General features: G+C 42.7%; 1 protein-coding gene across 2 annotated transcripts in view; it reads right to left on the reverse strand.

The window, feature by feature from the left end:
* Nucleotides 1–14151, reverse strand: part of RYR3 (ryanodine receptor 3) — a 557080-nt gene that overhangs the window by 293419 nt on the left and 249510 nt on the right. For both annotated transcript variants that reach the window (XM_027083790.1, XM_027083789.1), the window contains exons 6-9: nt 10403–10515; nt 9385–9484; nt 6209–6302; nt 1054–1128 (exon numbers count right to left, since the gene is read on the reverse strand). In XM_027083790.1, coding sequence (XP_026939591.1) covers nt 1054–1128; nt 6209–6302; nt 9385–9484; nt 10403–10515 — 382 coding nt within the window. The remainder of the gene's footprint in view (nt 1–1053; nt 1129–6208; nt 6303–9384; nt 9485–10402; nt 10516–14151) is intronic.

The following is a 14151-nucleotide window of genomic DNA, read 5'->3' on the forward strand; positions in this document are numbered from 1 at the left end:
GAATATAAATACCACAAGCCAGCTAACAACCACAAGCTAACCAGGATTCTTTCAACCAGCCACCTCCAGAGTTTCTCAGTAAAAAAATGTGAATGTACCTGCATGTGTATGTGTGAGAGAAGTTCTAATGTTTTCTCCTGATCTCCAGTGGATTATCTTGAGGACCCCCCGGGGGGCATATAGCGTCCCCCCCCCCCCCCCCGATTAGAGAGATTTTACTTTGAACAAGTGTTCAGGGAGAGACTGAGCAGAGAGCTAGAGGGAGAGGCAGAGAGGGAAAACCAAAAATGGCAACACTGACCCTCCTCTCACCTCGAGCAGTTTAGCTCTAACCTAACTTGTGACCCCTCCAGGCAAAATAAAGGTCCAGAGCTTAACTGGACCCCCCCTTCAGGAGTCTGATGTTTAGAGATGCCATGTTTTTACTCAAGTACCTGTATCCAGAGTCTCAGCCCCTCATTCCTTCATCCAGGTACAACTGTTTCCGACGAGTTCTGATAAATACAGTTTCCTTCACAGCTACACTTCCAGTGATGTTTTAGTCTTCCCTACCTCATGCGATTACAGCCCTCTATCATTTAAAGCTAATTTTGCACTGGAGCCAACAAGGCTACCGGGAGGAGGAAAACTTACCTGGGTTCCAGAGAATCTACTTAAGAAAATAAATGGGCGAACAGCTTTGATGGCTCTCGGTGAACATGTCTGCGCTTGCCTTTTATAACATAGCCACTGCAAGGGCAGCAGGAGCTGGGGGTTTGGTTCAAGGCAGCAGAGCTTGCTGGCTTCAGAGTCAAAACGGAGGTGTTGGAAATCGTGTGTGTGCGTGTGTGTGTGTGTGTGTGTGTGTGTGTGTGTGTGTGTGTGAGAGACTGTGTGCGCGTGTGTGCGTGCACTTTAAAAACAAAAAAGTCACAGACATTTCAGAATTTAGCTCTTGGCCAAGGAACTTCTGAGAGTTTGCCAGGTGATATGGAACAAATGAAACATTTAAGACAATGGACTGTCCTGGAAAAGAAAATCCTTGAAAAGAATGCCCCCCTGACACTCCATTACCTTATCCGAAGGGGTTCCACTCTCCACAGAGATCTGGCTCTCGTGCCAGCTCCCCCAGCTTCGTAGTATATCCTCCTGTGAGCAGAGTTGGAGATTAGCTCCTCTGTGCCGAATGCTCATCAGCACCGGGCAGGGAACAGCTCCCTGCAGAGGCTGCTCAGAACCCGCTGTATTTCGAAGCCCTCACAGAGTCAGCAAAAACGAGAAGCAAGAGTCAAAGGAAGGCACTACTTCCCAGTCTCTCTTATAAGGGAAAAAGGGTGCTAAAGGGGAAGGAACTGCTAGCCACATACTCATCATGGACACTCATGGACCGTCAGGTGTACAATGGAAAAAGGACTGTCTCTATTTCCACATCAGGAGTCAAAACAGCCCAGTCACATCATCAGACGCGATACCAAACGCTCCAATTCTTTCTCGTTCAGCTCGCTGATGCAGTTTCACATCTTTAGAAAATGTATTTGTACTTGTAAAACATATACGTAGTACTGTGTGAATTCATTTCCATTGTTCTAGGAAGCTGGGCACAAAGCTCTATCCTCAGTTGCTGTTGTCTCCTTTCCTGCATTAACAATAATCTTTTAATGTGTTTTTAACTAAAATGTTTATTTTGGAATAACTCCAGATTTGTAAAAAAAAAGTTGCAAAGATAGTCCAGGGAGCTTCCGTATAGTCTCACTCAGTTTCCCCTACGGTTATCATCTTACATTACTACGGTACAGTTGTCAGAACTAAGAAACCAACATTGGCACATTATTACTAACTAAACTCAAGACTTTATTTGGACTTCATCAGTTTTTCTATTAATTCTTTTCCTGTTTCAGGATCCCATCCTGGAGGTTGCATTGCATTTAGTTGTTATGTTTTCCCTGTTTCCTTTGGTCTGTTAGACTTTCTTAGTCTTTCCTTGTTTTTCAGGACTTTGCTAGTTTTGAGGAGTACGGGTCAGGCATTCTGTAACATGTCCCATGAAATGGGTGTGTTTGATGTTTATCTGATGATTATCAAAGTCTGATTTTTAATCCATACAATTGGGACCAACCCATCTATATCACAGATTATGAGGAATTAAATGAACTATCTTAGTTTAAAGGTATGTCTCAAGATAGTGGTCCCTGGATTGCCAGGTATACTGAATCCAGATACTTTCTGAGAATCTTGTGACCTTGGATCAACACTGATCATTTAATTGCATTTAATTTCACTAATTTAAAATGCTACCTCTACTATAGAGGGTTTGTATATATCACAATCGAATTACTCAAACTCCAGAAGAATCTTGATCTAAATTTTAAGACAACAGGTAATCAATAGAGGGGAAGAGGAAATATGTGGTAATTATTTCCTTCTCCCAAGAAGTATTATAATTATGAGCTGGTTAAAAATATGGGCTTGGGAGTCAGGCAGACCTGAATTTGAATCTATTAGCTGTGTGACCTTGTCAAGTCCCTTCAAATCTCTGTGCATCAATTTCCTCACCTGTAAATTGAGCCTAATAAGGGTACTTAAGTCACAGAATGGTTGTGAGCATTTAATGGGTTTTTAAAAAAAATAATGAATGTGCACAAAGATGTTCATGGGTGTATAAAATACTATGTATTGTTGATTTTTATTTAAATATAGATGTTTATAAATGTGCATCAAAAGCTACATTACCTGGCACAGAAATCCAATAAAACACTACATTAACAGTGGTTACCTTTTGGTGGTGGGATTATAGAAGATATTCTAAACCTTTTTCAAATGTAGGTACTATCAGGAAATATGTAGTAAATATTAAGAAAGAAATCCTATGCTACTGCAGAGCTCCAACACCCCAGGTGTCTCTGTGCCAGGCCCAGAATAGTAATGATGCTGTACTGACCTAGCCCTGCAGGAAAATTTGTTGAGATTTTCACTGACGCTTCTCCATCCTCAACGAAAGCAAAAACGGTCTCTCAGGTGGAAACCGTGGAGCAGATCACCCTAGGTCACATGATTTGAGAACGCTCTCCCTCTGACATTTAAAGAATTCTAGAAGGTTAGTCCTTCCCACCTAGGAAATGCGGGTGGTTTGCTCCATTGAATCTCGAAAGGTTACAGAGGTTGAAACAACCTGCCCCCGCTCTCAAACAATTACCCAAGGAGAGGAGGTGAGTGGGTGGGGAGCTGAGGTGCTCTGAAAGCTCGGCTGACAGCTTAGCCTTAGTTTCAGTAAGTTAAGTGACTTATTCCAGGATGCTTGACAAGCCTGAGGCAGAGGCAAGGATCAGAGCTCAGAATGTTAGATTATTCTTTCGGCTTTGCACCCTGGGACGGTCAGCCTCTCTACCCAGCCTGGCTGCTCTCAGGCTTTACAAGGAATGATTTCCTCCGGAAAGTCAGCCCCATTACAGTGGAATCACTTGCATGCCTTCCTGACGCTGGGCACCTTTTTGTGTATTCTTGATTTCCTATTCCTTTGTGCTCTCCCAAATTTCGGTATTCCTGGCTATCCTGGCCAGTTCTGAGGATTGACCTGATGACACGTGACAATGATGAGGCTTATCCCTCACCTCACCTAGACAGCAAAAAATGCCGAGGCATCCTGTGTTGAATGAGAGACCAGTTGCTACAAAAATCCGAGCTCCAGTATAAGGAGCCACTGCTGACTCCCCCCAGTCTCAACTCCTTCATAGGAATAGTCTTTTTATTTTTCCTTACAAAGGAAAGGAAGAGCCTTTTTATTTTTATCTGTCGATTTCTTTTTTCCCCCAAAATACAAATTAGCTCACGCGAAATCCTCAGCCAAAGGAAGGCCAGTTTTGCTCTTAACTCAATGATGGCATGCATGCCTTCCTCAGGGGGCCCATTCTGGGAATTCCTCTCTATCTGTTTCACTCTCCCCAGCACCTTCTTTCAAATACTTGTTCAGCCTTTCTTTCGGGTCAGGATCTTGTTGAACCACTCGATAGGAGTGCCCACCACATGACAAGCTTCTCCAAGTAGCATTGTTTCTGCCCAGATGCTTCTAATTTGGTTCTAAATTTAACAACAGGTGCATGTGTGGGGGGGGGAGGGGTAAAGGGCCATGCAAATGTTATTTTAATTGTTTCCAAATTCCTTTCCTTAACAAAAGAATAGGAAAGGGAAGAGAGAAGTAGTGAGTTTTGACGTGTTCCATCTTAGATGGAGCCAACTCTGCCAAACTCACTAACAAAACTTCAGTTCTGTATCCACCTGCAAGCTTTTGCCTAACTGCAGCAGGATAAGATATTAAAGAGACAGTACGTGGGCTACTGCATAATTTCACTGTTTAAAAAACAAGGAGGGCTTCCCTGGTGGTGCGATGGTTAAGAATCCACCTGCCAACGCAGGGGGCATGGGTTCGATCCCTGGTCCGGGAAGATCCCATATGCCGTGGAGCAACTAAGCCCATGCGCCACACCTACTGAGCCTGAGTGTCACAACTACTGAAGCCCGTGCACCTAGAGCCCGCGCACCACAACAAGAGAAGCCACCATAATGAGAAGTCTGAGCACCGCAACAGGGTAGCCCCCGCTCGCTGCAACTAGAGAAAGCCTGTGCACAGCAACAAAGACCCAACACAGCCAAAAGTAAATAAATAAATATTTTTAAAAATAAATTAAAAATGTAAAAAAGGAAAAGAAAATCGCAACTGAGTAGGATCACATGACATTATCTAGTGTAGGGAATCCTTAATTCCAAGGGAAATCAGGTCAGCCTAACTTCTCTACTCAGAGATAACTGCCAGCCACTGGACCAGTGCCAGGAAGGCTAGACACCATTCCGGGTCACATCTGGTTCCCATAAAGGGATACACAGAGGACAGAGCAAGTAGAAAGAGGTTCAGAACAATAAAGGATATACATTGCCAATGGGTAGTTTCTAAGATGCACAGTAACACACTCAAGCACATTGCTCCTGGGGGTCCTTTAGAACATAAAATAAGGAAGGAGCCCTGGCTGGAGACTCAGCATCTCTGGGTTTCAGGCTCCCATCTGAAATCATCCAGTGTGTGACCTTTGGCAGGAGCCTGACTTAGATGATTTCTAAGATGTGTGAATGTGATCACGTGTTTCTAATGAAGTAACAGAAATGTAGTTAATGAGGTTCCCGTAGGCATCGTGCAAAACCAAAGAATGTATTACGAGCGATCTGGGAGATCAGACTTGTTGCTGTCCTAAGTTCAGTCTAATTTACATCTGAGATTTGATTTTTTAAAATATATCAGAGTTCCATAGTTACAGAGGCCAAGCTTTTTATACTCTGTTCCTCTATATATAAACAGAATACTAAAGGATGCTTCAGTGTGAATTTAAGACCTAGATTAACGTCTTCCATCTCCTGATTTTGAATTTTGGAAAAGCATCCTTTGAGTAGATAACTAGAGATCCAAAGAAAGCATCATCCTCAGCAGTACATGCCGCCCCGGCACCATCCCCTGCTGATCCAGCTCTGGTTGGATATCGACATTTGGTTTCTCCAATCCTGTTTGATGATAAGCAGAATGAAATCACTGAACTTCACCTTCATAGTACATAAAAGGGGGAGTAATAGAGATAATCTGCCTTTGAAGAGCCTGGTGAATAATTTATGTAAGTGCACAGACTCGCTAGAATGACCATCCTGATTTCCATCACAAAATTGGGTTCTTCAGGGCTTCCCTGGTGGCGCAGTGGTTGAGAGTCCGCCTGCCGATGCAGGGGACACGGGTTCATGCCCCGGTCGGGGAAGATCCCACATGCCGCGGAGCGGCTGGACCCGTGAGCCCTGGCCGCTGAGCCTGCGCGTCCGGAGCCTGTGCTCCGCAACGGGAGAGGCCACAACAGTGAGAGGCCCGCGTACCGCAAAAAAAAAAAAAAAAAAGCGTCCTTCAGTCTACAATTAATGCTACCAGAAACTCCTTAGATTTGGAAGCAACCACAGAAAACAAAGGGATTGAAAAGCACCACAGAATTGCTTGCCTAAGAAGCAGCCTGTGTATATAGCTATTCCTGTGAGCACGCTCAAGCATACTGCCTTTCCTGTTTTATAACTGCAACCCATGACTGGAGGGAAGTTCGTCAATTAACTAACACTTACAGAATTCATCTGTCTCCACATCCAAAAGCCAACTCTTTAGTCTGAGTCACCGGAGACAGGAGACAAGGGAAGGATGAAGCTACCGGCTTACCTGTGCTGGGAATCATTCTGGTCTGTAGATGGTATTGTCAAACACTCATCGTGACCATGGAAAAGACGTACTACGTGCCCACCAAGTAGGTATCCTATAAGAGAATTATATCCTACCATGAGCTTACAGGAAGTTGAATAATGAGAACACTGTATTTAAAAAGGGTATATTCATGCATATCTGAGTCAGTTATGGAAAACACCAAGAGAAAAAGCATTTGGGAAATGACAGATTCCACGACTTCAGGTCTCAGGTAGAAAAGACAAGAAAGTCAAAACAATTCTAACATTGAAAGTTAAATAGGGTTTCAGAGATGAGCAAGTCCAATACCAAAAGGGAGGGTGAAAACAATGTGTCAATTCATATCATTAAAAGCCAAAAGGTCACCTGTAACTAATATAATGTTGTATATCAATTATGCCTCAATAAAAATAATGCAACATTTAAAAATACACACAAGGCCAAATGGAAATTTAAGCTGCTACTCTTAGGAGGATAAGGATTTTCCAGTTGTTTAGGATATAAATACATCCAACACCAAGTTCCTGGATAAACTGTTACAATCTGGATGTGTATACTTTGTGGCAAATTCCAAATCAAACTGCAGCCATGAGAAAGAAAGAAGGTGCCGGGAAGGGGGAAGCAAACTGTTATTCCGAGCTCTCTTAGGAGGAGCTACTTTTCCAGCACGTTAAATAAACACAGATCAAACCAGGACACTATTTCTACAGCACCAAGGAGAAGGCAGAATGACATTCCAGTGTCTCTGAGTGGACAAGCCCAGAGGCAGCTATCAACGAGCCCTTAGCTTTCAGAATAAGGAAAGGAATCTCAATAGCCATGGAGTTCAGAGATGGATAGGAAACAATGAACTTCAAGGACTCGATGACCAGTTAGTCTTCAAATACACTGTGAGCCTCCATTTAAACAACACAGTAGTAGGAGAGGGGCCCCAGTCTGAGCTTTATCTTGCATGAAGAAATGAAATTCGTTATCCCTTTGAATTAAAAAATTCTCCCAGCTAGACAGTTCTCAGGAGACAAATGGACTTAATATGTTCAATGTCTGTATCAGGATTTTGAGAAAATCACACAATTAGATCACTTTAGGGGCTGTCAAACTATTTAGGGTGTTGGAGCAAAACAGCAAGAAGGAAAAGTTATGCCACAGTAGAAAAGGGCGTTATCAATGCATCTTACACAGGGACAGTCTGATATTCCCTGGTTCATTTTTCTTCATCCAGGCAAGGCAAGTTCTTTTTAAACTTCCCTCGAATATTTAGAAGTCATTTTATCATTTTCCTCTCTCTTACTGTACTAATATTTGCAACTGCATACTTTTTTGCATTAAAATAATTCATGATATACTGTAGGGGAATTGTTAACAGCCAGTTTGTTTAGAAAATTAACCCCTTCCATGATCACATTTTTTAAAAACATTTTTATTGGAGTATATTGCTTTACAGTGTTGTGTTAGTTTCTGCTGTATAGCAAAGTGAATCAGCTATATGTATACATATATCCCTATGCCCTCCCTCTTGCGTCTCCCTCGCACCCTCCCTATCCCACCCCTCTAGGTGGTCACAAAGCACCGAGCTGATCTCCCTGTGCGATGCAGCTGCTTCCCACTAGCTAGCTATTTTACATTTGGTAATGTATATATGTCCATGCTACTCGATTAAACTCTCCATCGTCTCATGATGGTGAGGCCATGCTCCCTTTGGAGCCCACCATTTACAGACCTCAGGCTCCTCCAATCAATATCCTACTCCACAGAGGAAACTGCTAAGTGCTGGCGCATCACAGCATCTTAGTCGAAACATACCAGGGCAGTAATCAGGAAAGAAGGGTCATGAGAAAGATCACTCACTCTCTCAAGGGCTGAAGTGGGTTTCTCAGCAGCGGATGCTGAGAGAGCATTTTGCAGTCGGATGACTCAAGTGATCAGCTACCCAGGCTCTATCACAAGGGCACTCAATACTTCTAAAAGTATTGTTGTGAAGTGATATGCAATTAATTAATCTCCACAAGCCCTCTTTTGGGACTGGGCAATAATTTTATTCCTATAGCGGAAATGAAAAAAAATCAACATGGAGAAGATTCAGTCAAAAGTTCCTTGGGGAAGATTTTTTAACCCAGTTCCTTGACTCCTGAGAGAAAGGGAATGATTGACAATAGATTTAGAGCGGTGGGTGAATTCTGGTGTGAAAGAAGAGAGCTAAAAACATATCCTGCTTTTGAAAGGTCTTCCATCAGTTGCCAGAAGAGTTACAAATTTGTTGTTTCCTGATTATTCAATTCAGCTATGACGCCTCCTGAAACGGGGGTATCACCTTAACAACTCTCAGGTTTCCCTCTATTTTCCAACCTCATGAAACAGAGAGGCATTCCAAGTTTGAAACTACTAGGCTCAAGCTTTAAAACAGGGTTAAAGCCTGTGATTTGAGTATTTTTAAAAATCCTAATCTTGCTATAAAGGGCTAGCATGTGATGTGATAACCCTTACGTCATTGACATTTGATTACTGTGCTCAACTGTGATATTACCCACGCGCAAGGTAAGGCCAGTGTATTTATTATACAACTTGAAAGGTGTATTGTCTTTGCCTGGCTCCAAGAAATAGGATATGTTGAACAAACTTTGATGATCTTACTTCTAAGAGAACAAGAAAATATGGAGAAAATACCATTTGTTGTTTTTAAACGGCCTTCCATAAATACAAGTAAAAGCAAATGGCCAAATATCTTTTTACTACAAAGTCCTTCTCCCACCTGTATGGAGAGATGCACTGGGGAGAAATATTTTAAAAAGTCACCTTCTTGGCGAATAATGTCTTCTCAAACTGAACCTGCTAAGGTCTGTATACTTCTAACCATAAATAAAAATGAAAAGTCAGTGGGAGAGGGAAGGTACATCTCCAAGGTCCTGAATACACACACTGCCAAACCAATAGTGAACTCGAAAGGATTGAAAAAGCATGTCAGGAGTGCTCATGTAATCAGAAATCAGGACAGAAAACCATCCACACTAACATCAGAGAAAGGAATTCAGGTGAACCAAAATCACGCTGTGTACCGGGACATTCAGGCAGGAGCTGTGAAGTCGCAGAAAATGTCAATATACGTAGCACAAGACAAACGGGCAGGCTGAGGGTTGAATGCACACAAAGAAGCACACCTTCTTCGATGCTACTTCCCGAGCACGTAGGATGTACATTCCAGAGTGTTTGCATAAAGGAGGCATCCACTTGTATGTTACCATTTGATATTGAGAGATGCTGCAGCAGAAACAGAAACGAGACATCCTTTAAATCACCAGGCCAGTCCTGACAGAAGCAGCTCACCTAGAATTTCAAGGATTGAATTAAACAGCCTTCCTGTCATCGGGCTTTTTCTACGTAGCCTGTGGGAGATTGTTCCACCCAATCTAGAAGCAGCTTCAAAGTGGGACACTTTATTCAGGGAAGAGGAAGTATTCAGCTACAGAGGTGGCAGGCAAGACTCCATCCCCTCAGCTGGATCCCTGATTCAACAGGAAGTTATGAAATGTCTATTCTTGGTAGGAGAAAGGAACTCACAAGTGGGAAAAATTACTCCAGCCTTTGGTCTAGGCAAAGTAAAATGTGCTGGTAGGATTGGCGCTGAGAAGCTTAAAAACTTACCTCTGACATTTCTCTGATCTGCAAGGTATTGCCCCACCTCCACCCCCTAAGGGCCTGACTTCAACGATGCTTGCCTAGTACCATCCCCAGGTGCAAAATCTCACCTGCCTCTTCTAACCACCGTGACATCCCACACACTGAAACATGTACAATTCTCTTTCTCCCTCCAAACATAAGTTTATGTTTTTATATCCAACACTTTCTGGCTTGTTCTTCATTGGACAAGAGCTAAACAACGTGATAAACTGAGAGGGATGGTAACTAATGTGTTAATAGTTGGCTTTCTAAGGAGGAGCCTGGGGGCATTTAAGCAGAGTTTGCTGGGAACAGTACTTTAATCTAAAAAACTAACTAACAGTTACATTCCAGGCCCCATGATAAACTGGCCGGAGAGAGGATTTAATCACCTCTCAAGTATACTGTGTAAAGGTATCTTATCCTCCTCAATCTAATGTGGTTCTGTTCTCCCTGGCCCTCTATTCCTAAAAGAAACTACGCTGGAAATGAAAGATGCTTGTGTTAGGCGGTACTTACAAGGTATCTTTCAGAGGATACGCTGACAAGGATGAGGTCATCACCAATTCGAACCTTTTCTCCCTCAGACCTCTGCTTGGAAGCGGGATGTATGGTCCACCAACAGGCTTCTCCTACACAAAGGCTCCTTGAGTTAGTGACTGCTTCTTGGAAGCCCGTGTCCCTAATTCTGTCCCTCATTCTGTCCCTCGTTCTCCTTCCTCCTGATGAGAATCCCTGAAACACGCATGCACGTGCTCACGCACACTCCAATTTCTATTTATCTATAAGCATTCCAGTTACCCCCACATCTGCTCTTGTGTGTTTTTATCATTTTCATTTTCTCTAGAGACAGAAAGACAGTATTTGGAAAAGAGTACTGGAGGTCAGAAGTTACAGAAGCCTTTGAGTATTTTTAATACATATGGTAATATGCTTTTTTTTACACAAGCACCTACAAATCTTTAAGAAATGACTTCATTGGTCTACTGACCACTTACAGACTTTTATCTTTGCCCCACCCCTTCCCCATGAAATTCTACTAAATCATCAGTAATTCCACTAAAAAAAAAAAAAAAATCAGAGGTTTTTCAGAAGGCCTAAATCTACGAGGACTAAGACAGCAGGTGAGAAGTTAATAGCAAAGAAGAAAAATTGACATTTTGGAAAAAGGAATGTAGATAGATGCTTTTAGCCAAGAGAAAGCTACAACTCCAGTCTTTGGGTAAGAAAATGGATGACAAGTTGATCTCAAGAAATAAGGTCACTCCTGCTACATATTCTCCAGAAACTCTCTGGAATTGGAGGTAAGAGTTCCCTGTGAAGGCAACCATAGAAGATGGGGTTGAAAACAGGAGGACTGGCTGAAGGTTTTTTTTTTTTTTTTTGCGGTACGTGGGCCTCTCACCGTTGTGGCCTCTCCCGTTGCGGAGCACAGGCTCCGGACGCGCAGGCTCAGTGGCCATGGCTCACGGGCCCAGCCGCTCTGCGGCATGTGGGATCCTCCCGGACCGGGGCACGAACCCGTGTCCCCTGCATCGGCAGGTGGACCCTCAACCACTGCACCACCAGGGAAGCCCTGGCTGAAGGTTTTAAGCAAACATTTAACCTTCTGCATCCCTTTCTTTAGCCTGCATGCCAGGTGACTCTTCCCCCTCCACTGTACAAAAGAATAGAAGTTAAATCCATGGAACGACTTCCATGGATCAGGCACTGTCAGACAAGGAAGTAAAGAGTATTGCTGAAAATGGAGAATAATTAGAATTCTTTGCCCTGATTAGTAAAACCCCAGCTCCTCTTCCTTTACCTCCATTCCTCAGCTTCCAGAATGCCAGCTGCGATGCTGAACCTCCCCCCCAACCCAAATGAAGATTACTCTTTAGGGAAGCCAAACTACCCAACATAAAAGATACCTGTTTGGGCATCTCCAGTGCAATGCCTAGGTCCCTGATAGATTACCCCAAAACGAGGCTTAAAAGATGGGAAGCCACTCACACAGTCAGGACTTCCTGTCGCTTTTTACCGCCTTGATCTAAACATCAGTGGGGACCAAGGATGACCTGACATGTGAGGAAAGTCTCTAACGTGAATGATGGGAACAAACCAAAAAGTGGGTAAAGGGAAAACACGAAGATTACAGACAGCTAAAGATAACTTGAAGCAAATCTTAGAATTAATCATCTCAGAGAGATAAGAAAAAGTAACATTCATGAAGCAGCTATGAGAGTATCCATGAAGGATCGCTTCAAAGAAAAAGAAAAATCTTTGTTGCTGAAAAAGAGAGAAAGAAACAGGAAGGTTAGAGGATAAAGTTGAAAAATTCTCCCAAAATGAAGAATGAAGAAAAACAGATTAGAAACAAGACTGAAAAGAAAATTAGAAAACCGGTCTAGAGGAGTTCCAAAAAGCAAGAACAGAGAAAACAAAGGGAGGAAATTAACAAAGAGATAATATTAAAATTTTCCCAAGGCTGAAAGACAAACATTTTCAGATGGAAGAGGCCTGCAGAGTCCCTAGCACAGTGAAGAATGGACACACACACCAGGGTCCACTCCTGTGACACTAAGAACAAGAAGGATGCAGGACAAGACATAGCACTGCAGAACTGCAGACGTCAGGGCAAAAGAGAAGATCCAGGTAGCTCTCAGAAAATAGCAACAGGTCACACACAAAAGGTCAGGAATCAGAATGTAGACATCTCACAGCCAGACCAAAAGCTAGAAGAAAACCTCCAGGATGCTGAGAAAAAAATATGTCCAATGTAGAATACTCTTATGAATTACTTGTAAAGCTGGAATTAAGAAACTTTCAGACAACAATTTTTCTCCCATGGATCTTTTCTGTAAAAGCTACTGGATATGGAGTCCCCCCAAACGATGTGATAAACCGATAAAGGAGAAAAACATGAGATCCAGGAAATACAGGATCTTGGAGAGAGAAAACGGGAATTTCCTGGATGACAGTGGATGTTTCTAAGAAGATGAAACTGACAGAACAGCTCTTGTGACTGAATGTAATCAGGGGAGAGTTTCTGTTCTATGGGACGGTTTAGAAATGAATGACTGGGTCACGGAAAGTAAAGCAACAAACAAGGCAATTATTGAGTACTGGAAAACTCAAAAGCAATACAGTAAAGTGAACTGACCATAGTATATCATGAGTCTCACTTGCAAATGAAAGTTACAGTTATGCCAATGTAAGTAGTTAATATTGACTTTGGTGGTTACATAAAAAATGGATGCAAATATATTGGGAGGGTGGAAAGAAAATAGGGAAGAGTGGAGACTAAGAGCTAAATTTTTATTATTCATTTAGGACATCAATAGATCATACCTAATTGGAAAGAATAACTAAATAGCAGTAAACTGTATGACTCGCACACAAGTGAGGAACATACTAGAGGAGCTGAAAGTGGACGCCCCAGAGACGCAGGAATCCAGAACGCGGACGGGGTGGGCAGGAGATGGATGTTTCCAGTAAGCATAGGACTACTGTGTCTCTCTTTTAACTATGTACGGGTATTACTTTGATTTACTTTGGATAAATAAGTATGATCATTTTGATTACGTTTTGATTAAACTTAAAATTTCATAACAGAAGAGGCTGCCCTCTACATCTGTATATATCCATTATGTGCTCTGGACCACTGAGAGGGACCAGGATGAAGGGGTCCTCAAGAGGCAAACGGGAGAAGAGAATCCTTGTTCTCTCGCCCTCTCCTGGGAACAGCGTAGTGGCCTGGAGCCCAGGGACAGGGCCAATCCCCAAATCAGTAGGATGTGCACGGGCCAGGCGAAGGTCCTAAAATACCTAATAGTACATTTAGTGGGGATTTTTTTTTTTCATTTTTTTCCAATTCTAACCTAATTCTAAAGCTATGTCTAAAACCAAAACAACAACAAAAAACTTTTAAAAGGAGAAAAGAAAGAACCCAATAAGCAAAATCAAGGGCAAAATGGTCACCAGTTCTGTTAGGTCAGTCAAATCATTTATTACCCACTGTGCAGGGGGAAAAGTTTCCAGAAGTGTTCAAGAAACTGCTTCCAAGCTTCTACTCACATTCTCCTAGAGATTCAACTCAACTACTTGTTTTCAACCCAGAAGAGGTTTCTGAGCCAAAAGTGCATTCACAGAATGACCTGGGTAAAAAACAAGGCTTTTCTGTTGGATCCTGAGTGACTCTCCTCTTGAAGACAGAAGACCCACTCCAGGCCATACTGAACCATATCTGAGCTGCACGAGCGCTCTCCTCCTCCCCAGCAAACAGCAAG

This window comes from Aethalodelphis obliquidens, unplaced genomic scaffold (genome assembly GCF_003676395.1).
Source record: "Aethalodelphis obliquidens isolate GAN/ISIS:26980383/991018 unplaced genomic scaffold, ASM367639v1 scaffold51, whole genome shotgun sequence".
NCBI lineage: Eukaryota > Metazoa > Chordata > Mammalia > Artiodactyla > Delphinidae > Aethalodelphis > Aethalodelphis obliquidens.